We start from the raw sequence: 26,710 nt of genomic DNA on the forward strand, positions 1-26,710 counted from the left end.
TTCTGGATTGGTTAATTCTTCTGACTTCATATACTCCTTTTATTGCTGATATGAATGAAGTGTTATTTTTGGGGTTATAACAATGCATGATTTAGCATTTTGGATTTTTAGACCATTTTGCACCACTGATTCACTTAAACTGGTCCTGGAGTCTGATGTTTTTGGACTCTTCACCATGTATATGTCCTGTAGACATGTATGTTTGAAAATGTAGCTTATCTAGCTTGCAGTAATGTCAATACATTTTTGATAAAAGAGTTTCAAACTGTTAACAAAAAGGCAGCTACATATGAATGGCTTAATTCTAATTTAATAAATAGAAAATAGAATAAATAATAAAAATGACACCGACAATCATGTTCTCAATTTAAACAGGAACATATACTAAAATAACCAGATTTTTGGATTACTCATATAAACTGCAGATAACCTTTATTTTATGAAACTATTGGATAAAGAAATTTTTCATTATACCATGAGTTCTAAAAAGCTCTTAAGATAAACACCTAAATATTTGGGATATAGATTTTGGTTGTAACCTGTTAATATATTGTAATAATAATTAACTTTTAATAATACCTTGTATAGGTATGTTTAAAATGTAGTATGCACTATATTTAGTACATTCTATTAATGTGGTTTGTGGTAAAAGGTCATTTTTAGTATGAATATATATATTTATGAATGAATCCTATAGGAATCCACTAGGGGGAGACGGAAGAACATATTGAAAATACAATTTGTGTTGTATGGAAACAAGCTTGTTTCTTATTCATCTTCATGGTGCTTTTAAGTGCACAAAATGGTTCTTTGAAAGTCTGTGTTTATTTATGAAATTATTGTAATAATACGAAGGTGTCATAAGAAATAATAATCATTTTATTAATATATTAAAATCTTCAACAACTTGTTAACTTGTTTCAGTCAATAATACCATGAAGAAAAGTGTCAACATACCGGAATGACCAGAATCATCATCAAAAATATACATTATGGACACATTAATAATAATAATAATAATAATAATAATAATAATAATAATAATAATGTGTTTACTAAATGGTAATGTTAATAATAATAACAAAAACAACAATTAATATTTTTACAATAATAGCATTAAAATGGGTAGTAGTCACTGATCTATATGTCGTTATATATCAGTGGTAATAGTACTACTAGTAGTAGTAATAATAATCATCATCATCATCATCATCATAATAATATTATTATGCACGTACAGTATCTCTCCTAATAATATATAATAAACATACATGTTGTCTCTGGGGCGGACTTACCCATTAGTCAAAGGTAGGCGACCGCCTTGGGCCCCCTAAAGCCAGGAATTTATCAATCTTATGCATGCCAAAGTCAATTTCTGCATAGAAATATTATGCCAAATAGAAGCAGAAAATCGTGGTGTACGCACTTTTTAATGAGATCGGGTTAGCCTACAACAATTAATTTGTTTGCTATTTTACAAGTGAGAATACAACGAATTCATGACATGGGTAAAAAAAACAACAACGCTGTTTTGTTCTCATCTGTGAGCATGCTCTTGATATATGTACATATGTATATATCTGCAGCAGCAAGCATCAAAACAAAAAAAGGAACCTCAAGGTTGATCTAAGAAAATGTGTGAAAACGTATAGGTGCCCCATTCACTAAATCCGCCCCTGCTGTCTCTGTTCTCATAGTGTCGCACTGCACAGCCTCTGATAAATAATTAATTGTGTACATATTTTCATTCAGGCATCATGCTGGACATCTGTGCGGCGTTGAAGGACCTCAAGGCCTCGGTCCAATCACTCTTCCTCGGGATCGTCTGCTGTTCAACACTCCAGTGTTGCGGCTCCTGGCGGTCCAGTAGCATTAGCCGTGATCGCGTCGTGAGCTCAGAAGGCAGCTGTCAAAGTGCGGATTATTTTTTGGATTAAGTGTAAACAGAAGAGCAGCGCGCGTCCCGGCGGCTTATCCACTCATCACCCGAGCGGCGTGAAGCGGGCTTTTCTGAAATGGACGCCAGGAGGGAAGAGAGCCCCGGCGGCAGGCCCCAGGATACTCGCCCCTAAGGGTTAAAGCTAGCACTGTTAGCCGAGACTGCCTGCACTCGGTCGGATACATTTCCACTGCTTTTATACGCGCCTCGCCGCGAATCTCTTTTACTTCGCTTTGCGTCACTTTGTTATTTAGTGGAAACACATTTTGTTCAACCATTTTGTTTCTGGGCAACTTTGTCAAAGTTGTTTATTTTCCGTTACTGCATCGTTAAGGCACTGAACAGCAGATCTAACCACCCTCCGAGTGTCTCTGAACGCAGTATTTGACTTCCTCGTCGCACACATTTCAGTTTTCTCGCGCCGTTTACGCGACTCCGACAGTCACTCTGTCGTTGTTATTGTTTCGCCGCAACCCGAGGACTGACCACAAAGCGTCCCGATGGAGGAAAATGACAACATGGACTATTTTTACAAGCAGGTCTTGCAGAAGGACGTGACCCGGCGGCTGCAGGTCGGCCCGGATCTCATAGACTACCTGAGCGACCCGCAGAGGTCCTGGGATGTGGAGCAGGACAAATCCCGCCTGGACAAAACCATAGATGAGCTGACGGGATGGGTCAACTCCAGCAATTACAAGGTACATAGCGTGTGACCTGCTTTGGAGGCTGTATGTTTAAATTAAGTGTCATAAAAACTGTGTTATAAGCCGTTTGGCACGTTTGTTATGAAGGATGCCTGCATTGTTATGGAGTGACAGTCTTGAGCCAAACCCAACTGTTTATTCTCATAAAGTCTATTATTGCATGCAAATCACTAATTACATCAGGTTAATGTTATTGTGCATTCATTTCTGTACCATTCTTTCAAACTGATTGAAAAAATGCCAATATAACTGTATTTATGAGAAGCTTCTGTGTATGTGTTTAGGTAAAAAGTGTTAAAAATAGTACATTAATATCAATGTGCATGCATTGTATATTCATTTGTGTCTAGGAGAGAGTGGATTTGCTTGTGGGGGGTGTTGTGAGGATGGGGGAGGGACGCTTGGGGTATTGTTCTGTTACACTGGGGCTGTAAAGGCGCATGTCACTGCAGTGTATATTAGTAATTCATTTACATATGCTTTTTGTTGTGTGTTATGTTGATTTAAGAAAAGCTATTTGTGTTTGAGGATACATGAGTCATATTTAAATGGCCCGTGGATGCAAGCCGAAGCTTTTATGCTGGCTCATGCTGCTGCTAATGTTCACGGCTGAGGCAAAAATGGTCACTTCTGCAAACAGTGGCACTGAAAAGGAAAGCATTGAACGAAACATGATTGTGTATTGATGTTTTAAAAGCAGCTTTAGACATTCATCTGTGTTTTATCTTCAGCTGGTAGTTGTGGTCTTCAGGGACTGATGTTAATGGATGGCTATGACATCAGACTCATTGAGGTTGGATTTTAGAAATGATTGAGGGTGATTCATAATTTGGAGGCACAGCTGCAGACTTCTACAAATGTATGTGGTTTGATAAATGCAGGGTGTCAAATTCTTTGGCTCACTGGTTGAAAATCTGGTAGACCGTTTTCATCTCCTCTGAAATATTTTTGTAAATAATTTAGTTATTTTATTTTATTTTTTACATTATTTAATATATACAGTCATTTAATGTCTCAGTCAGTATTTTTTTTTAAAGAAATTAATACTTTTTTCAACAGTTACCCATTAAATTGATCAAAAGTGACAGCAAAGATATTAATAATGTTACAAAATATTTATTTTTAAAATAAATGCTATTCTTTTTTTCTTTTTTTTTTAAATTAAAGAATCCTGAAAAGATACATTTTAAAATATTTAAAAATAGAAAACGTTATATTTCACAATATTACAGGTTCTCCACTGTATTTTTAATCATAAAAATGCCTTTGTAAGAGAGATATATTTAAAAACATTAAAAAAAAAAATGTATTGTCCCCAAACTAGTGTAATGTATATGTTTATAATCACATTTTTTTTTTAAATAATTTTAATTATTTTGCAATGAATGCATAATTATAATTAAACATTTTAATGAAAATATTAATTTTAAATGCATATTTATTAACAATTATATTCAAAAATATATTAAAATGTAAAAAAAAAAAAAAAATCATCATCAATTTTTTGAATCATATAAATGCTGTCATGGTGACTTGCTTTCAAAAAATGTTTAAAATCTTACCCCAAAACTATGGAATGGTAATATATATATTAGAGCTATCACAATTTTCTCTACATTTATGATGATCTTGTATTCTGAACTATAATGTATCTGTTATAGAGGTAAAGTTTTAGGTGAGAACATGTTTAGAAACAATGCTTTATATAGAGTCAAATGCTGACAAACCTCAATGAGAAATGATCTAAGAATGGACTTGATTTAAACACACATTTTCACACTAAGTCACACAAGGGGAGAAACCAGAAATCCTTTCTGATTGTATCAACTTAAAGAAATGAGGTTAATCCCTAAAGTGTGGCTGGACTCATTGCAAAGTGTGTAGTTGAACGCTGTCCAATTAAAACACATTTAAACAATTTCCAAAATGAAACGCCCAGGTGTTTTCCAGTTTTGCCTTTCAGGTGCACTCTCTCTGTTGTCCTTACTCAGGACTCTCTCTGGCTGCTTTGCCTAAAATAGGTCATAACTGGAGCTTCTGGGATGTAGTGAATATTTGATTGTTTCTCTGGAATGTGAACTTCCATCCCGCACTGCCAAGAAACACACTGCAGCGATCCCACCGCTATCCTCAAATATAGTCCGTCTCACAATGTCTCATTTTCATTCACCCACTCTCACACAATAACAATAGTCCGTCTTAAAGACATAGCGCAGCATCAACACAAAGCTCTGTAACCGATACTGTATCTGATACAGAAAAAGCAAAATCATGTGTTTGAAAATGCAGTCCTACAGTTTGCCTGCAAGAGAGGAAGAGTGAGGTTTGACGTTTTTGGCTGATTTGTCTCTTTCTTGTTTGGTGTCAGGTTGCATTGCTGGGGATCGATATCGTCAGCGCATTTGTGGATCGGATGACTGATCACTTCAGAGGTTATATCGGCACAGGTAAGCGATGTGCGCATGCTTGTTGCTTGTTCCACTGAAATCAGAGCTTCAATAAGGCAGCATTAGCTAAAGATCTTCTGCATTGCATAATCAGCAGAAAGGGGAATGCCAGGATGACTTGCCATGTATATGACACAATCCACAGGCTCAGTCATTGTCTCTCAGCTGTTTGAGCCCCGCCTCCTCCTGTTACCACGGGAACGGGCTGTTTTGATTATAACAGATGACCCCCCCTCACTCATCATACCTCATTCATCTGAAAACATGGAACAAACTGTGTAGAGAGAAAGGAATGAGATGACTTCACACAAAGAGTCTGTTTGAGTCTGCATGGTGTACAATAATGTAGAAAATAACATAGATAGATTTGTCCCCAATTTGCACTATTAGCTGAGACTGCGTTAAAGCTTTAGGATGCTCAAAAACATATTTGGGGGGAAAAGTTGTTTATGTTTGGTTTACAAATGGTTGTATTTGCATATTGCATTCTGGGATAGAAAAAGTATGTTTTATTAAATGTACACATTATTATAGGGCTGCACTATAAATCAAAATAAATTAGAAATCACGATATGGCTTAATCAAATCAAGCCATCAAATCACAAAGGCAGTGCTAAATAAATATATGCGCTGCATGTTTTAGACTGAAGCCAGCACTGTGTTCATTTACACGCGTGCAGCTCACGATTCATTAGTTTCATCATCTCAGAGCAACTCGGTTGACAGTAAATACAATCTCATCTTTGCTCATAGTTTGGATCACTTATATGTATTTGAAAACGCAATATGCGCCAACAATTTTCCCAAATTTTGCACAGAGAAATGCTTGTAAACTGACTTTTGTCAGCTTATGATCTTCCTGTGGTTTTTGGCCGAAATAAATCTTAATGTGATTTTCTTACTTTTTTACAGTATAAATATATTACAATTTATTACTATTGTAATGTAAATATTGCAATAGAAATGTTTCATATTATTTATTCAATTTCTTATTAGCAGTAGTGTTAATATATTATAGTCATTTTGATATAATTACAAAATATGAGATCGGTACAAGCAAGTACAGCAAACCTGGTGCTTTTCTTTGAAAAAAAAATGCATTTTAAACCATGCATCCCTGCATTTTTAGATGGCCTTTTAAACCTCTTTTTCGCATTTTTCCCCACTCAGTGGTGCCTGCATTAGTTGACCGTTTGGGTGATGCAAAGGATCAGGTTCGAGAACAGGCACAAGCGCTCATTTTGAAGCTGATGGAGCAGACGGCAACACCCATGGTGAGCTAACTATACAGCGGGTGGGCAGATCATCACACCCATTCATACCGACAACAAAACCATAAAGCCACTGTCTAGATTTTGTGTGTGTGTGTGTGTGAGCTGCTGGGTGAATAGAACCAAATTTAATCCCTTTTGCCATTTGCTATTGCCAGTGATTCATCATTTCCTTCATAGCTCATCATCTCATTCTCTCTCTCTCTCTCTGCTTTTGTAGTAATGGAGATGTAATGAACCAGTCACACTATCTCTTTTCTCTGTCTCTGTGTAGTATGTTTGGGAGAGGCTGTGTCCTGGCTTCAAACACAAAAACTTCCGCAGTAGAGAGGGGCTCTGCTTGTGCTTGGTTGCCACACTAAATGCGTAAGTCCTTCATACAACCCTATACATTCTCACTTTGTAAACAAACCCACATTTTTCCTGGAAATCTTGTCCAACAGGGGGCACTTGTTTTCCATATGACAGTATTTTGATGCAATCAAATCCCCTGGGTTTATCACCTATAGCAGTGAACTCTGTTAGTTCAGCATCTCAGACATTGCAGCCTGTTTTGACATCTAAATTCACTGATATTTAGATGTAATCTACAGACATTTGCTCATACAGGTTTCTTGTCTGTCATACATTGTAAACAAGCTCGGCCCACTGAGGTAATCCTCTTACCTGCCTGTATCGATACCAGGATGGTCAGATTAACAGATTAACATTCCCATTGAAGCACTACATGAACAAAACTAGTTTCTCAGTAACATTACTCCTCACTGTTGACACAAAAGGGCTGTCACATTATCTAAAAAGCCTTATGCTACATTGTTGATGTTGTGTGCAATATAGTTTGCTTTAATTACAAAGCAAATTTGAAATTGCAGTTCTTTGGGTTTTGTATTACATTATGAAAAATTCTATCATTGTTTACTCAACGTTATGTCATCAACCTTTGTTTTGTTTTTATCCATACACTGAAAGTAAGTAGGGTTCAATGCTCATTGACAACAGCTGGAGCATTCCTTAAAATATGTATTTTTTTAAAATGCAAAATAAGCTTATGATGATTTCAATTGTGTGTATATATATGCATGGTAATTTGAATTTGCTGTGAATTGTTTGTTTCTCTCTCTCTCAGTTACGGCGCTCAGCCCTTGAGTTTGAGTAAATTTGTTCCACATCTCTGTTCGCTAACAGGAGACCAAAACCTCCAGGTATGAATCTGAGTCTGTGTATGTTTGTAATGCTTGGAATGTGTGTGAAGAAGTAAAGCGAGTTGGATGCACTCTCTGTTTCTGTCCTTTGTATGTATGTGTGTGTGAGGGAGGGAGGCAGTCCGCACTAATGTTAGGTTTCTAGACATGTACAGCTGAGTTCAAGCTCCCGCTGGTCGAATGGGCCACTCACAGAGAAAAGCATTAGGTTTAGAGGCTGAGATGGGAGAAATGAGAAGAAGAGAGATCTTTTAGAAAAAATTGGCTGATCAATCCCAATCGTTCCTCTCTTTTTAGAAAGAGATTAATGCAAGGATGCATTAAATTGAGCAAAAGTGACAGTAAAGACATCTATAATGTTACAAAAGATTGCTATTTCAAATAAATGCTGTTAGTTGCTAACATGGGATATTTCTTGAGCACCAAATCAGCATATTAGAATGATTTCTGAACAATCATGTGACACTGATGACTGAAGTAATGAAAGATTCTCTTCCATCACAGGAATATGCACTGTAAAATGATTTTTCAAAGTTACAAAATAAACAAAGAATCGAGTGTTTCATAAGAAAGTACTATTTCAGTCTTAAAAATTTCACGTTTGATTTAACATGTTACTTGTCATTTCTTTGAAACAGTTTTCACTTAGAAGTTTCTGGTAAATAATTCCAAAGTAAATCCTACACCAATTTGTCAGTGTATTAAAATAGAAAACTGCTATTTAAATTGTAATATAATTTCTGAATGTAGTTTTTACTGTGTTTTTGATCAAATAAATCTGCCTTGGTGTGCATGAGAGACTTCTTTCAAAAACATTTCAAAATATTACCCCAAACTTATGAATAATAGCATATGTAACAGTCAGCATTCGCATAGACATCAGTTTAATCAGATGCTGTCACTCACGATACTGCATGTCACCAACTCTTTTAAATGAGTGAATTTTATAACTGTAATAAGATCAATCTGTAGTTGTGTTTCTTGGTTAAGAGTGTGTTTTGTGTTCCACAGGTCCGGGAGGCAGCTATAACAACCCTAGTTGAGGTGTATCGGCATGTGGGAGAGAAAGTGAGGGCAGACCTCAACAAAAGAGATCTACCATCTGCACGGTTAGTATGATTTACTGTTCAGCCCGCAAGCTTTTTACAAATCTATCAATTTAATGACACTGTGCTAAGCCAGTGAGCATCATTCCGTCTCAAACCCACTCACGTGTTATACCCACACCACAGTTGTGTTGACAGTTTCAGGAATGGTATAATTACTCCATGAGTCAGTTTTAATGACTTCGATCTACCAGATTGTTTGTGCGCATCGTGGGCGTATTGTGGGTGATTTGTTATGAAGAACTGTACAAATGGCAGCACATTCACATAGATTGGACACACCTATATTTAAAGGGAGACTTTTGCATGTGGTAATTGTGTTTAAGTTAGGAGTGCTGCTCATTTGTGGTTCTTGCCAAATACCAGTGATTTTTAGGTATGACCATTTAAGGAATAGTTCACCAAAAAAGGAAAATTTAAAAAACTAACTTAAAGCACATAAACCAAAGATTCATTAAAGTTAGTTTCTTTATCGGAACAGATTTGGAGAAATTAAGCGTTACATCACTTGCTCACCAGTGGAGCCTCTGCAGTGAATGGGTGCCTTCAGAAACATCACCGCGATAATCCACAAGTAATCCACATAACTCCAGTACATCAGTTAACATCTTGTGAAGTGAAAAGCTGCACGTTTGTATGAAACAAATGCATCATGAAGACTTTAACTGTAATAATAATGATAATGCTTCCAGTGAAAATATCCGTCCACTGTTGTCCTCTCACATCAACATCAAATTTGTTTTGTTTTGGACTGTTTTTGGACAAATGTCAATGGTGCTTTATCTGTTCCAATTACTTTTCTGTATCAGGAGATATGACTTTTTCACTGAAGAAAGCAATATTATCGATAGAAGACTTGTATATTAGCCAGAAGCAACAATTTGAAGTTAGGCCTTAATATTGAATTTGTTTATTACAAACAAACACACAGCTTTTTGCTTCTCAAGATGTTGATTGATGTACTGGAGTCAATTAGAATACTGTGGTGATTTTATCAGTTGTTTGAACTCTTATTCTGACGGCACCTATTCATCGCAGAGGATCCATTGGTGAGCAAGTGATGTAGTGCTGAAGAAACTCATCAACACTTAGGATGATATGCATGTATTAGCGTATAGCCTATATATTTTATCACCTAGTGTATTTTATCATATTATATATATTTACATCTTCTCTAGACTACATTATTACACTAGAGTGGACATTTCTGTGTTTGCAAAAAATCTTGCATGTTTTTATTCACAAAAGGTTTTTTTTGTGTAAATCAGAAACTATGAACATTAATTCTCTTTCCACACAGAAGCCCTTGAATGGATTACTTGACCAGTTTCAGTGCATGCACTACATGCACTCTATTACAGTCTTGAACATTTTAAGGAGGTCATTTGTAATGTTTGTGATGTGTATTGTATACAATTCAAGAAATTAACGCATGGGTTTCCTGTGATAGAATGATGACAGTCTATTTAAATTGTGTTTAATTAAAAAAGGATTCCTTATAATCGGATAAAATCTTGCAGGCTGACATCAGTGTGCACGTTGATCTGTGGTAGATTGAGTTTTTGAAGACTGTCTAATACTCCTGCATTCCTCTCTGTCTGATGTAAGATCCTTAAGGCGCTTGGACAGACTCCATTGGCTGCATCTTGAACATTTCATGATCAGTTTTCTAATGCCAGTGGATGATGCTGAATTAAGTTTTTTCATAATGGATTAATTTCTGGAGAAATCTATGTTGTTGTTTTTTTTTTCCTCTTATGATTTCATGGTCCTAGATTTTGGCACTTTGCACTATATTAATTCTCCCAGGAATCAGATTTAAAGTTCAGAATGATTCATGTTTAGTAGTCCCGATGTTTTAACACAAACTGAACTATATGGGGTCTGGGATGACCCACATGTTCCACCTGGTTTCCATAGCTATGGTATGATGTGTCAGATTGTCTGGTGTGTGACATGGTTGTGACACATTATCTTGGACAATACTGCTGGTCAAGAACACAAAAGTTCATGTGTCTGCCCGTGCAAAAGATATGTGAAAGTCTATTTGATTTGTAATTTGTGCATTTCGTTGCTTTTTTTTAAGGGTGCATCATATTTTGGCTGATACAAAAAGCTGATATATATTTTCATGTTACCAAAGACCAATAAATTTTTGAAATTAATGTTAATGTAAATTAATTATACATGTATGTATGTGCACACAAAAATATTTAAATATATATTTTGTTTAAATTAAAAAGTTTATATATGCACAAATATATTTTATTTATATTTAAGCATTTAAAAAATAATGTAGAAAAATATAAATCAATACAACGGCAACTTTAAAAAGTCATTTTATATATAAAAAAATCTATTGAGGCATATATGCATATTAAATACTTCTGTATGGTTGATTTATATCTGATTTGAATTTGTTAATAATTTATACATTTTGCAGCATCGACACTTACTGAATTCATTTGAATCCACATTGAACTGAATATTAGAGCTAAGTGATATATTAGTATCTTTTTCTTTAATTTAAAAAATGCTTAGTTAAATTAGTATAGAATTTTATTCATCTTGTTTATTTACTTAAATTAGTATATTATCTTATTTATCATTTATCGCCCAGGTAATGAATTTTTTTTTTTTTACTGCTCATTGTATCAGCCAGAATTTTATTATCAGTAGATCCCTATTAAATATCCAGTTTTGAACAATATGCAATATTGCTTAAAAAAAAAAAAATCTAATACGGTCCAATAACAAGTTTTTTATAACAAATAAATACACATGATTTAGTAGAGAGCATTTGAGTTCACACTTTCTTTCCGATGTTGTTTGTCTCTTATTCTTTGCCTTTGGAATCCTGTTGCATCACATCAGATTGATATGATACGATATGATCTGATCCCCCACATTCAAGGGTGGGCACAAAAGCCCAAAAATCACTCTAAGCTACTGTACATACAAACACTGTAATTCAGTGTCTGCGCTGCCCTCATCTGACCAAGAGATAACAGCTACAAGAAAGGACATGCATATTGTTGACATGGATATGGTTTGAAAGGACAGGGCCGCGAGCTCGGGCTCAAAACAGGAAGGAAAGAGAGCGAGAGGGCAATCAAGACGTGGGGGGCAGCAGTGAGGACAGGGGGAATGCGATCAGTGCTTAAGTGTGTGTGTGTCCGTGTGCCCGTGTCTGGAAGGGGGAGGGGTGGGAGCCCTGTCTCTGAGCTCCACAGCTTTAGTCCCTCCCACTGATGTGTGTTCCAGACAGGAGGTTATGTAAAGGGGAATAGAATCCTTGCGCTGTCTAGCTCTCACACACACATATACACACACACACGATTTCTTCATTTTCTGTGGCGCACACACACAGACACACTGCAGTCGAGTCTTTTCAACGCTGCTCTGGCCACATATGAAGGGCAGTATGTCTGAGCAGGTGGGTGGGTCCTCGCATGCCGTTCCTCTGTACCCTTTTCTTCCTGTCGTCGCATTTTCTCTCTTTCTTCTCGTTCTTGGCTGTTCATTCACTTTCTCTGTTTCATTGCATTTTAACCTCTCGTATCATAGAATAGAAAGAGCAGAGATCTTAAATCGGTTGCGTTAATAGGGATTGATGATCTGTAGTGTGTGTTGAAATGTTTCTGCGTGTGTTAGAACATGCCAGATTCGTCTGGACTGCAAGTGCTGCGTTAAGCACATGCATGCAACATCTCACATGTGGCCTTGAATGTGCATTTAGTCTCATGCAGGGTGTAAGCATCATTTGTAGCTGCACTTTAGCATTTGGTCTGCTATACATTGGGCCGGTGAGGGACAGTAATTAGGCTGTAGTGTCTTGTTAATTGTTCGTTGCTCTGAAAATAGTCTTGGCAGGCACTTAAAGGATAGTAATTAAGCGATAACTTTTAAGTGCACACTGCAGATGTGCTGTGTTTTAAATTTTTTTTTTTTTTTTTTTTTTTTTTTTTTTTTAAATGCATACATTTGTTGCAATGTTTATCACTGTGCCTGTGGTTCTTCTGTGGTATTATTTTAGCCTTTGCATCTTAATTACCTTTAATGCATATCTTTGTGGCTAAAATATTTTTCAAGCTTGAAGGGAAAAAGTAAATTAAAGACCTTTAAAGCTACTTAGCAGAACATTTTCTGTGAGTGCTGTTGGTTGGGCTCTGACAGTGGTGCATGAACGTGTAGAAAGGCAGACCTGTCTGTTTTTGATCAGAAGCAGCATTATTGTGATGGACAGATTAAGGCCGTTGGTGCAGTTGCCACAGTTTTATTCGGTTTGAAGTGTTCAAGATGGGTTTTACGTCAGAAGGCTTTTTTGTTGTGCAGTGAAAGAGAATGAAATTCGTTTATTGCATTGTCATTGCACTGTACCATCCCATGAGGGTGGGTGATATTATAAAAAAGAAAAGAAATCTTGGTATTTTTTAGCCTTTTGTTGATATTCAGTATGAACACACTCGTTCAAAAGTTTGGGGTTGGAAAGATTGTTTTGAATTTTTTTTTTTTTTAATCTCTTATGCTCATTCTATTAAAAAAAGGGACAGAAATATTATAATTTAAAGTGTTTTCTGTTTGAACATATTTAAAAATGAAATTTATTCTTGTGATCCTTCAGAAATTATTCCAATTTGTTGATTTGGTGCTCAAGAAACATCACTTACTATTATCAATGTTGAAAACCATTGTGCTGCTTAATATATGTGGAAATAGAATTCTTTGATCAATAGAAAGTTCAAAGAAAATAATTTATTTCAAAAATAAATATTTGTAACATAATAAATGTCTTTACTGTCACTTTTAACAAATGTAATGCATCTTTGCTGAATAAAGTATTCATTCTTTTCAAAATCCTACTGACCTGAAGGTTTTGAATGGTATTGAATCTTCCTACTACTTACCTATTTCAATTAAGTAATAATTAAAAAGTCATATATACCTACGTTTTTTTTTTTACCAAAACATTTAATTCATGAAAAATGTGGTTCACTTATGTCATCTTTTTGAGTGATGTCACAATTGAATCTTTAAATCTGAATTTTAAATTGATTCATTGAAATTGACTGACAAGTTGGGCTGACTAAAACATCTTTAACATTGCCGTACTTGTAAGAAAGAAAAGGACAAAATAAAAGCACGTTAAAAAAAATCTTAATATTCAATGTTACTTAATAGTATATCACCAGCTAAATTAATGCGTATATTTGATATTGCCCACATTTACACTTCATAATACCTTTGTTTTTTTTTCATAATACCTTAATTTTTCTTGCTTAAGATGCCAAGTTATGACTGAAATATTCACATTAAAGTTATGTTCTGTTTATTGAGATTGTGTGTATTGTTTTAATAGTAATCTCAAATAATTATTGTTCTGTGTGTTTCAGGTTACAGACCATTTTGAGCCGTTTTGATGAAGTACTAAATTCGGGGAACATGGCTCTAAGCCTGAGTCAAGGTAAGTTAACTTTACCATGTTCGTTAACACGCTAAATCCTGTTTGCAACACTTGTCTCCACTGGCTTCATTTACAATGCTAATATTAGTCTTTGTCAGTGTCTTTGACCACAGTACTGAACATAAGCCTTTGACATCTGAGCCCCCAGGTTTAACCGCAATGCTACTTTCATCTTAAATGCTAATCCTCATGTTTTTCATTACCATTACTAGAGGGTTAACATCAACTTAAAGTGATTGGCTACAGCTAAATGCTGGATTTCTCTGTGTCCCTTCGGTCTCCAGTGAGTTAGATTTAACGTGAGTGCTGGAATCTAAATAAGGGAGATGGTGTCAGACTTCCACTGCCTTGGAAATCTCTGTGATGTGTTTTGCATATGTCATATGATGGAAGAGCTGGATTTCCAGGCGGATCACACTGTGCTGCTCTTTTCACGCCGCTCACATTTGGTTGTGGTGTAGAGTTGTTGTAAATAGTTACGTGTTTTACAGGGACTTGACTTAAGCTATATCATGGTTGCTTTTTTCATGGTTGCAGCTGTTGACTTTATGGGGAGAAACGTGTTTATACTGGTGTTTATGGGTTCAGCATTATCTTTGACTTGAGTGGAGGGACATTGAGGATTTCAGATTAGTGAACAATCAAAATGCTCAATATTGTTACCATATTGTTGGGGGGTGGGGGTGGGTGATTTTTTTTTTTTAAATAAATTTTAATCAGAATTATTTACCAGTGAAAAATCATTCAAAATATTTTATTAAGTTAAAGGCAAATCTTAAAAGTATCTATTTTTCATACTGTTCATTATAATATGATGCCTACATTTGCTGGTAACCTTTAGAAGTTAGTTTTTAAGTGTTTTATCTTTAATTTATTTAAAAGTAATATTAATAGAAAAATAATAAAATACATAAAAAATATATATATTTTTTGACCTAAAAAGCATATTTATTGTTTGGTTATCAGTTAAACAGTATTAAATTAATTTTTATAATTGAATAATATAGATTTTTACATTGGGTTGCTCCAACCTTGAATATCGAGTACATGCTTAGTTAACAGTATAATTGAGAATATGCAGTGTTTGATTATTTTCCAACTTTTCCAGTCACCTCTTCGTTTGTCTCTGCTTGTTAGGTCTTACCTGAATTAATTATTGTAGTGCTTCATGTTTTGAAACATTTACTTATATTGCTTGACCTTTGACATATGTGCATTTGGGGTGTTATAACTAGCTAGCTACTACTTTGTTAATAGAACTCCAAACCAGACCCGTTGCCTGTAATCTGGAAAACAGATTTAAGACTTCTCCTCTGCTGCTATAGACCATTAAATGGATAAAATGAGATTCATATTGGTCTTAGAGACCATGCACATTTTAACAATGTCTCCTCAAAGGTATTGGTGAACTTCCAAAAGTGTTAAACTGATTGTTTCACTTGGCTATGTGCCTTGAGATGCATCTGGCCAGAATTCAGTATAAGAACAGGAAGGGGGTCGATTGCCATGCAGCCAACTTCCTCACTAGTCATTTTTAAATTTGGCAGAAGACAAAGTAGACGACATTCAAAAAGTTTTTTTCCTACCCTTTGGCTTTGCCAATGGAGCCGCTGTGAAGCGAGGGTTATAGAGAGGGAGCTGAGAGCTGTGCCTGTCACGGCATTACTCTGACACAGCGTGACAGAGAGAGAGAGAGAGAGGACGAGAGAAGGACGAGAGAAGGAGAGAGTGAAAGAGCTGCCTCTTTTCAGTAGCGTTAAAGCCATGTCTGTGGGTGACGATGGAGATGGTGAGTGCGTTTATATATTTAAGTAGTATGGAAATTACTGTAAGCTGTTGTGTTGTTTGTGAATATGAGTTGTATAGTATGCATTATGATCTATTTATTTGAATCTTTTGGAAAAAATAAGGACAACGCAGTTATTGTGTGGAAAATACTCTCTTCTGGTGATGCTCTCATCTCTTTCAATTCATAATGTGCATTCTGTTAAAATTATCCTTAAAGTCCAAACAATGGAGTTTAATCAGAATATATTGCAGTTCTTGTCCTGGAAGTGTAAGTACTCTATGAGATGCTGTGTGTCTGTTGACTATAAATGAAGCATTTTGAGTACTTGTGATTGAGGCATGTTTTTGTGGGCTTATAGCACAGGCTGCTCTTTAGCTGTTTGTGTTTCTGAGTAAATAGCTTTGCTTCCTTTTCTCCGTAATCCTGTTAACCAGATTAAATAGCCAGTTAGGTTACGGATTGACCAGTGAGGACTTACACATCAACACTCAATCACCTATCCACCAATAAGCAATATAGTGTTAATGGCAGTTAGACTGACAGTATGTGTGTTTCCAGGTCAGTTTTGAGTGAGAAATGTCACATATTAGTGTGCAGTCAAAAGTAAAAAAAAAAATATATTTTTAAATGACCTTTGCTGTGTTACATATTCTTCATAACTGGCAATATGTGGGTATTGCGTCATTACATTGATAACTTAGTCACAATACAATATTACAATTATTTTATTAAGAATTTATATATTGCAATCTTTTCCTTCCTTGAATGGTGCTTTGTAAAATTGAGCATTCAGTTTCTAGTATATATAGCATTCCATTTAGTTTCATGTCAGTGATTTCCCACAGACTTCATTTCATGATGGGCAGTCTTTTCCCCAAATACTCATAAGTATCGAAACTGTTTTAGGAGGTAAAATACTGCTTCCTACTAAAACTTATTACTTATAACTAAAACTTATTACTAAATAAATAAATATATATATTTAGTATTTATATAGTTATATATAAATATATAGTATTTTCTGATTTTAGCTGGCCATTTTGGGCAGACCAAAATATAAACCTATGTAAATTTAGCCTTTAATAATAATAATAATTTTTGGTGAACCAAACTTCAAACCAATGTAATTCAATCATATTATCATAATTGAATACTGTAAAAAAATTGTATGTATACATGAGTGTCTGTGTATAGCGTATACACACATATATACACATATACAAATACATACAAACATACATACATATAGGACTGTGCAATTTATCGAAAATCGATTTCGGCCTCCAACAATAATGAAAATACAATAATTGAGATAAAACTATTATTGCGTGCAAATCAGTAAAATCATGTAACGAGACTTTTGCAAAATAGGACGTGCTTGATTTAAGTTTCTTAGATTTATTTATGTTTTTAAAAGTGTGCTTTCTCGGGAAGATTACTGTGTATGCGCTCAGAGACGGAACACCTAAATGGTCAAATACACACAAATGTGTGTCAAAATGCATGCTTAGTGATTATTCACGTAAACCCTCATCGGTTATGTAATAAATGAATGTAAAGAGTTTAGAATGAAAATACTTGTGTAACAGAAAATTGGATCTGTGTGGCTAACACGGGCTAATATTCCTTCTGCCGACTGTGTGCTTAATATTAATCAAACAACAAAAGACACATTCAAAATCACTCACTGCTCTTGACTGAAGGACTTTTGTAGCTTTAATATGAAAAAAAAAAGATTTAATTCTCACAGTGAAGACTATGCTGTTTTATTTTATATTTGATTATTCAATTTCTCTAGTAGGCTGTTAACTGAATTCTTTAGGCTTGCATTAAAAAAAAAAAAACTTAAAATACAGTTTGTTTCATTTGTATAATTTTTATTCTGGTGTATTCTTTTCACTTTTTTATTGCTGGCAGTTTAATTATTTTCAATAATTTTGAAATTAAATATATATATATATATAGACATACTTAAAAGAGTTTTAATTTTTTTTTGCTTTCAGCTAACCATTTTTGGCTAACTAAAATTCAAAGCAATGTGATTCAGCCACATTGTTATTATTTATTATAAATAATAATAAAAAATCTATATATTTTTGTGATTTCAGTCAACCATTTTTGACAGACTAAAATTCAAACCAATGTTATTCAGTCCTTTATTTAAATCTTTCAAATCCACTGATGCGGGCTGCTCTTGTTGTCATGGCAACAGCCTTTGAGAGCAGCCAGCTCTCTCTCTCGCTCTCACTCTCTCTCTTTGCTTCATCCTTGCCTTTTCTCCCTTTTTCCCCTTTTTCCCTTCAGCTTGTCCCCACTTTTTCTCGCTTTCGCTTCCTGTTGCTGTTTTGTTCCTTTTGGCCTGCCACATTCTCGCTTGATCTTGCTCTCCATGGTCGTCATTGGCCTTTCCTTGTTGGACTGTTGTTCACGCCCTCCCGTCTGAACAAAGGGCGGGTTATGCTACAATGCTAATAATGCTAAACACATAGGCCGAGACACAGAGCCCTTTCAGTTCCGCTAGTGGGGTCAGCATCCATAATGTGTCGGTGCAGTCAGCCCTTGGCTTAGTAATGGGGTCACAGTGTGATTGCCCACACACACACACACACACACACTTTCTGAGCTGTAGCGGTGTGGCCTTTGTTCTCATTTTATCCAACCATGTGTGTGTTTGACCATGAATTTGAGTTTAAACTACGATGGTCATGCAGCACCATGATGCTAATTAGCTTAGCTTGAGCTCCAGACAAAACAAGCCTCATTGAGATGCGAGAAGCATCCTCAAATCTCAAAGCTCACTGGCTGGTCAAAGATGATGTCATCACTCTCCTGATTGGCTCTTCGGGTGCTGGGATGGAGGTGGGGGGTGGTGAGGAGCAAAGTGCGAGGGAGGGAGTGATGGAGGAGGAGACGAGGAGGAATGGAGCAAGAGTGTAATTGAGAGGGAAGATGCCGACCTGCTTTTGGGTGGTGGTTTCTGCGAACCTTGTTACGTGTCTTGCTGTTCCGTCTCGGGATATTTCGCCGCCATGAGAACCGCTGTCATGTGAGCTGCAGCTTGGGCGTTGCCTCGGATACAAGAGAGAGCCACGCCCGCCTTCAGGCATGAGGCGCCTCATCTGCAAACGCATCTGTGACTGTGAGTGTCTTCTCAAGGTGTTTGAAATGTTTCTGGCATTTCAAATGAACGTTGATATCTGAACCAGTGCAGAAATATAGGGTGTCGCCCAGGTGCCATGGAGATTTGTGGTGTTTTTAATAGCCGGTGGATGAAATGAGAGACTGTGTGTGTTCTTCCAGCCTTGCTCTTTACTGGATGCACCCAATCTGTTCTTGTGTGTGGGTGGCTTTGTGGAGTCTTTGAGTTGTGCAGGCATTGCTCTTTGTGTGTGAATGTGTTCGAGTGATTAATGTTACCTAAACTTCCTGTTTTTGCCGTTCAGGCCTCTATAAGGTCTGGGTTCATTGATTACTTAAGATGATATTGTGGTTGGGAGGAAATCAGACATGTACTTGTCTTGGGTTTCAGTGGTAATGGATTTGTTCATTGATGTATTCTGATTAGTATTGAACAAGATACATTTGAATGAGAATATGAGACTGTTAGCACAAAAATAAGTTGTTTTTACGCATCATCATTGTGCAGTACGTTTATTTTGGAACAGAAATTGAGGCTGGTCTATTGATATGCTGCCTTTATGTTCAGACTTTGATATCATATTGATTCATGTTCTCATTGCTTTTTCTCAGATCGTAGTTTTGATGACGATGACTCTGTGGATGGAAGCAGGCCGTCATCGGCTCAGGCTGCGTTTAAAGTGCCCAAAGTACCTAAGAAACCTGGAGACTCTGCCAGCAGTTCCAGACGACCCAGTGCCCCTGGAGCTGCCAAGACAGGTGAGATGAGTGTGACATTGCATTTTCATATCCTAGGGTGCAGAACAGTTTAGCCTTGTAGCTGTTAAGCAGCTTTGTTGTGCACGTTATCTGGATAAAATAAACGTGCTGTGCATATTAAAGTCCAAATTGACTGACTCAATTCTGTGCTGTCAGGAAGATGTTACAAGATTATCAGTTTGGTATTATATCTAAAAATATTTTTGTTTAAAAAATGTTATATAATGCTAACTTTTATATGTGTGTAAATGAAATGGGTGGAAATGAATTAGAAAAAAATGGTGTATATTAAGCAATCATTTGGTGAAGCCTATTTTTAGACAATCCAGCGGAGAAAAAAAACACTTCACACATGAAAGGTGCTTTGTACATTGAAAGGTATCTTGTTTGATTTTCTCTTTTAATTTGGAACTTGATGGACACAAACTGGAGTATTACTCTTAACAAATTATTCAGTCTGGCATCAGTGCAAAAACAGCTTCACATTACGTAACAATGAGAACAAAGTCCTTGTATTATAAAATGGATTGTTCCAGTTTTAAATTCTAGTGGATGAACCACATTGAGAGCTGTTGTAAAATATTCATCCATTGTGACATGCTTGGTAGCCATACATTTATTTAACTTTGCATTTTGGTTAATAACTGAATAGCCAGTTTTTCAGTGTCTTGACTTGTTTTCATTATGTTGCATTACTGTTTGTGTTTTTGCATTATTTTATAAACTAAATATCTACTACAGTATAGAGAAATATCTCTACTGGTTGTAAAGTCATAAAAAGAATCTCTGAGATCAACGGCACTTATGGGCATTTAATGATTGACCAGTAAAAAAGGTGTCATAAGGAAAGAAAGTGGGCAAAGTGTTTCGTTTGCTTGCTATTTCAATGCAATTAATGTAATTTGTGTAGCTGTATGCATTGATGCTTTTACAGAACACAAAGTTTGCACAAATCCCCTTTTTGTTAAAAATACTTGGTTTGTATCAGCAGTTCAAAATGAATTTTGCTGAGGCTCGTTACCAAGCTTTCAATTTCAAAATGCTTTGATATGGGGTTTCCTGAAGGCTGACTGACAGCTCACTGATGCTGATGTGTTTATCAGACTCTTCGGGTCTCCCCCTTGTGTGGCAGATCTTACAGGCCAAACCCCCTCTGGGCTTTATGATTGATCATTCAATTAAAACCAGACAGGAAGACAGACAGGAAGTCTATTAGGACTGAAAGCTGTTAATGTGTAGGATAAGTTTCTTCACTCATATAAAACATTAGCAGCCTCTGTAAAGCACTATTTCACTGCATTCGATATACAGATTTAAAACACACACACACACACACACACACACACACACACACACACACACACACACACACATATATTCAATTTTATGTTGCAGCCTGATACTACAATTGTTTAAATTCTTCTTTTTTTTTCATTAATCTACATTCTGTACCTCATAATGACAAAGTGAAAACAGAATTTTAGAAATGTCTCTAAATTTATTAAAAAGAAAACTGAAATATCACATTTACATAAGTATTCAGACCCTTTGCAACATCACTTGAAATTTATCTCAGGTGCCTCCCATTTCTCTTGATCATTGCTGAGATGTTTCTACACCTTGATTGGGGTCCACCTGTTGTAAATTAAATTGATTGGACCTGATTTGGAAAGGCACACAACTCTCTATAAAAAGCCTCACACCTAAAGGACCCTCAGACTCTGAGAAACTAGATAATCAGGTCTGATGAACCTAATTTGAGCTATGCTCATCACCTGCAAAGTACCATCCCAAAAGTAAAGTGTGCTGTTAGCAACCTCATGCTGTGGGGGTGTTATTCAGTGGCAGGGACTGGAAGCTTAATGGAGCAAAGTACAGAGATATCCTCAGTGAAAACCTGTTTCACAGCGCTCAGGACCTCAGACTGGAACGAAGGTTCACCTTCCAACATGACAATGACCCTAAGCACACAGCCAAGGCAACACAGGAGTGGCTTAGGGACAACTCTGTGAAAGTCCTAGAGGGGCCCAGCCAGAGCCCTGACTTGAACCCTATCGAACATCTCTGGAGAGACCTGAAAATGGCTGTCCATCGATGGTCCCCATCCATCTTGACCGAGCTTAAGAAGATTTGCAAAAAAGAATGGCAGAAAATCCCCAAATCCAGTTGCGCAAAACTTATTGCGTTATACCCAAAAAGCCTCGAGGCTGTAATTGATGCCAAAGCTGCTTCAACGAAGTACTGAGTAAAATTCTGTTTTCACTTTGCCATTATTAGGTATGGAGGGTAGATTAATGAGAGAGATGAAAAAAAAAAAAACATTGTAGTATCAGGCTGCAACATAACAAAATTGAGGGGGTCTGATTACTTTCTGAATGCAATGTATGTATGAACCCCCCTCCTCCCCCCCCCCCCCCCCCCCCCCCCCACAGAGAACACCCTCCCGGTTGACTAGCAATACAACAGTTGCCATAGGAACACCTCATTGTGCTCAGTTTCGATGGTAATGGCTGCATCTGTCAGTTAGTTGTCTCCTAGTGTGACTGAGATTAAGAATGTCTCAAACAGTGACAGATTCATGTGTCCTTCATAAAACTCGTAACTGTCTCAAGTTATTGTGTTTTAATGGAAGTCCCTCATGTGTTTTGCAGGTGTCTCTAAGGAGGGGGCAGGAGCTATTGATGAGGAGGATTTTATCAAAGCATTCACAGACGTCCCCACGGTTCAGGTGAGACACTTGCATGTAAATGAGTGAGGTGTTACTCAATTCCCTCAGAATCTAGTTATAATCCACCCGTGGCTTTTATAACGTTCACGTTTGATCAAAGGCTTGGAATTGTTTGATCTAAAACTGGTGTCTCTCTGTGCGTCTCTCTCATTACATAGATCTACTCCACACGAGACCTGGAGGATAATCTGAACAAGATTCGCGAAGTTCTGTCTGACGATAAACATGACTGGGACCATAGAACAAACGCGGTGAGTACAACATACAGTTCACGATTTAAACACTCATGCAGGTAATTTTGTCCTGTTACGCTGGTTGATATGGCGGTCGCCTTGGATTTACACTGACACTTAGTGGTGTGGATGCAACATCATGAAAAAACACATTTGCAGTTACTAATGCTACATTTAAAAAAAATGTGCTTTTTATAGTCATCCATTATTAAATGATCAATTGACCCTTCACAAAGACCCACCTCCCTTCGTTACTGTTGTTATGTCTGACAAGCAATGCCACTCTCATGTTCTCATGAGAATATGAAAAATACATCGTGGCGCAAAGAGAAAACTGAGAACACGCCGACAGACAAGACACAGCAGGTTACTTTTGGTATGAAACAGTGTCCGCTTTCAAATTGTCTTTTTTTTTTTTAATTCAAACAATAAATACAGTTCTCTTTCAAACAATCGCTCGGTATCTCACTATGGGAACGCCCCCAGGCGTGATAGACTATGGAAGCACCAATTGGGACCCACCCGGAACGACTCCATCTTTGGGCCTGGCCCATGAGGGGTTGAATCTAAATGCAATTGGGCTTCCCCAGGAGGTTATAAACACTATACAGAGCGCAAGAGCTCCATCAATGCTTTAACTCCGGTCCCGTTTGAACCTCTGGAGAGTGTTCATATTAAGCTCCCATCTTTGAAAATGGTCTTACTACTTGCTTTAGCCTCAGCGAAATGAGTGCGGGAGTTACATGCCTTGTCGGTTCATTAAGCATGTCTAAATTTTAGTCCGGATGACAGTAAAGTTATGCTGCGGCCAATCCCAAAGCCAGTGATTCAGTTTATAACTGCTCTGCTTTGGAGATTTTACCCTCCTCCATTTTCTTCTTCAGAGGAGAGAAAATTGCACACTTTGTGTCCTGTACGAGCGTTACGCTATTATATAAACAAGACACAATCCTTCAGAGGAATGATCAGTTACTTGTTTCATGAGCCACTCGTTGTAGGGGTAATCCGACCTCCTCGCAGCGCCTCTCCCACTGGATGGTGAAGGCAATTGAACTAGCCTATACATCTATGGGTCTTCATTCCCCAGAGAGCCTTAGGGCCCATTCTACACAAGGTTATTGCTACCTCATGGGCGTTGTTCAAGGGGATTTCAGTGGGAGATATTTGAGCGGTGGCAAGTAGGACTTCCTCGCATACATTTATCAGATTTTACCATCTTGATGTCAACGCGCCTTCATTGGCTCATATGCTTCTTAAAGTTGGCTCTTTGGTGAATTTAAATGTTATCTTTCTTCCTTTTCGAGTCTTTTTAGCGGCTTCCGAAAGCATGCGTTACAGGAATTGTCTATATCATTCCCATAGTGAGATACCGAGTGATTGTTTGAAAGAGAACATTAGGTTACTTGCGTAACCCCAGGTTCTCTGAGAACAGAGCGAGGTATCTCACCAAGCTTCCCTACTCACATAACATGGGGGAGAGCATGCTTAAAATGCCATTTCGGGTGTAATTGGTGCTTCCGTAGTTTCCCATAGTCAGATACCTCGCTCTGTTCTCAGAGAACCGGGGTTACGCAAGTAACCTAATGTTTTGTGGCTCTTTAATGTGTCATGACAGATTGCTATAGCTTAAAATAAACATGAATGAACATAAGGTATCTTGTTTCAACCGCGAAAAGATGTCAATACACACCATTTTTCAAGTTCAAGTCCATCGATGTTAATCTATTCTCCTGTCTGGTTTGTTTGTCAGACAAAAAATCAGCGTTATGATTGGTCAGATCACCTGTCAATCAAACTCCCTAGTGCACTGAACTAACCGTCAGTTGAACTAAAGTGACTGTTATGACAGTTACCAAAATAAAGGAAGTCAGTTTAACTGGTCATGTGGTCTCAACATGGTGGCCCATGTGAGAGGACCTCCTTTATGTAAAAAAAAAAAAAACTCTTCATTAGGTTACTGCTTTAACTAGCACATAAAACAAGGATTGTTTTATTGATTCCTTAATTTAAAAAGAGTTTTGAATAAGGAAAGAGTAAGCAATTTTTCACTCAAAATTTTCTGCTCTCTTTAAAGTCACTATGAACCAGAAGTAGTGTCAGATCTTCCATTTTGTGACACACATCCAAGTGTAAGGGTTTAAGTGAACTAAATAATTGGAGAATTTCTGTATGCATCACTGGAAGTTTTTGACAAGGGCTGTCATGATTCATCAATATAATCTGATTAATAACTTAATTTCACGATGACAACACGTGACGTTCTACTTCATTTTACTAATTCACAAGTTGTAATTCTGATTTCTACAAGCATGTGAACGCAGGTATCTCATGATCACGGTAATTATGATATGGCATGATATGATGCACCTTGAGACCGTTTTCCAAGGCTTCGTGATATATTAAACCCATTTAAAAATCATAATAAAGCATAATGCTATTATGAATATACACATGCTACGATTTAATTAAATATATGCGATGCAGGTTTGATATATGTGCTTTAATTATTCGCATTTATTATAATAAGTAAAGTATGTTAGCTCTGATTATAATACATTATGAATTTTAACAGTTTTGTTCAATAAAACCATATGATTGTTTGCTTTTGATACTCTATTTGTACTAATTATTATTGCCAATTTGTTATTATATATGTATTTTAAGTCATTGTAAAGGATGTTGTTTGCATAAGTCTGTTTTTATTACTGTGAAAAATGTATTATAATAATCGGATTACTCGATTAATCGTTAGAATATTCAACTGATTACTCGATTACCAAAATAATCATTATTGACAGCCCTGTTTATGGCATTTTGATTAAACATTACAAGGCTAAAATACATGAAAAAAGAAATACATGCATGGATAAATTGTCCACAAATAAATAAATAAATTGTGCTGTTATTAGTGCTTCCCATGACAATGAAGAAGTTCAAGAGGTCATGTCATTAGGATGCACCAGACCTAGAGTTTTCTTTGTGACCATACATATAGTTTGTTTACACTTCATGTTTTAAACCTTCATTCAACATTTTATGGAATTGTCAGAAGTTTCCTGGCTTTTATCTAGTTTTGCTTATGCATTTCTATTCATTTGTGACAAACCCTCTTTGATGTGGTCTCATTCCTCCTCCCTTTCCCTCCACAGCTAAAGAAATTCCGATCTCTGCTAGTTGCCGGGGCAGCAGACTATGATTGTTTCTACCAGCACCTGCGTCTGTTGGATGGCGCATTTAAGCTGTCGGCAAAAGACCTGCGTTCTCAGGTGGTGCGGGAGGCCTGCATCACGGTGGCGTGAGTGTCTAATTGACTTAAACAATGTGCACTCAAATCTCTGGCACTAGAACATTGTGCATTGTATGTAGATTATTAAGATCTGTGTTCCATTAGCCACTTAATTAAGGGCTGGAGACAATGAGGTGACAAGCTTTTAGACTAGAGCAAAGCAATTCCCATTTCCAGTCAAATGAATTTTGATTTGTGTTGCTTTTTCTTCATTGTGAAAAAAAACACCAATTTATGTTTGTGTCTTTGCAGGCAACTTTCCACACTATTAGGGAATAAGTTTGATCATGGAGCAGAGGCCATTGTTCCAGTGCTCTTCAATCTTATCCCTAACTGTGCCAAAGTGATGGCCACATCTGGCACAGCAGCCATACGCATCATCATACGGGTGAGAAGCAGTGGTGTGCATTAGTTTGTTGAGTCTGACTGCACTGAGTGTCTGTGTGTTTGACAGTATGTTTTTGTATTTTCAGCACACTCATGTCCCACGTCTGATTCCTCTCATCACTGGTAACTGCACGTCAAAGTCTGTGTCCGTCCGGAGGTGAGACGTTAAAAATACTTCAACACACTACAGCTGGTTCAAAAGACCTTTTTTTTTTTAATAGAAATCTTTCTAACAATGTAAGACATAACTGCTACTT

At 36.8% G+C, this 26,710-nt stretch overlaps 1 protein-coding gene across 50 annotated transcripts in view; it reads left to right on the forward strand.

Annotated features, from left to right (window-relative positions):
• The first annotated feature begins 1,789 nt into the window (after positions 1–1,789).
• The window catches only part of LOC109111211 (CLIP-associating protein 2), a 50,269-nt gene continuing 25,348 nt past the window's right edge, over positions 1,790–26,710 (forward strand). For 22 of the 50 annotated variants that reach the window (XM_042745836.1, XM_042745837.1, XM_042745839.1 and 19 more), the window contains exons 1-13: positions 1,791–2,637; positions 5,012–5,090; positions 6,261–6,364; positions 6,636–6,727; positions 7,488–7,563; positions 8,575–8,672; positions 14,063–14,133; positions 19,673–19,819; positions 22,471–22,547; positions 22,706–22,798; positions 25,930–26,075; positions 26,319–26,454; positions 26,540–26,610. In XM_042745836.1, coding sequence (XP_042601770.1) covers positions 2,440–2,637; positions 5,012–5,090; positions 6,261–6,364; positions 6,636–6,727; positions 7,488–7,563; positions 8,575–8,672; positions 14,063–14,133; positions 19,673–19,819; positions 22,471–22,547; positions 22,706–22,798; positions 25,930–26,075; positions 26,319–26,454; positions 26,540–26,610 — 1,388 coding nt within the window. In that variant the 5' untranslated portion in view covers positions 1,791–2,439. Of the gene's footprint in view, positions 2,638–5,011; positions 5,091–6,260; positions 6,365–6,635; positions 6,728–7,487; positions 7,564–8,574; positions 8,673–11,934; positions 12,106–14,062; positions 14,134–15,786; positions 15,923–19,672; positions 19,820–22,470; positions 22,548–22,705; positions 22,799–25,929; positions 26,076–26,318; positions 26,455–26,539; positions 26,611–26,710 lie in introns of those variants that run through there. The other 28 variants (XM_042745824.1, XM_042745826.1, XM_042745838.1 and 25 more) reach the window with 4 other exon arrangements.

The sequence above is a fragment of the Cyprinus carpio genome, chromosome B19 (genome assembly GCF_018340385.1).
Source record: "Cyprinus carpio isolate SPL01 chromosome B19, ASM1834038v1, whole genome shotgun sequence".
In the NCBI taxonomy this organism is placed as follows: Eukaryota; Metazoa; Chordata; class Actinopteri; order Cypriniformes; family Cyprinidae; genus Cyprinus; species Cyprinus carpio.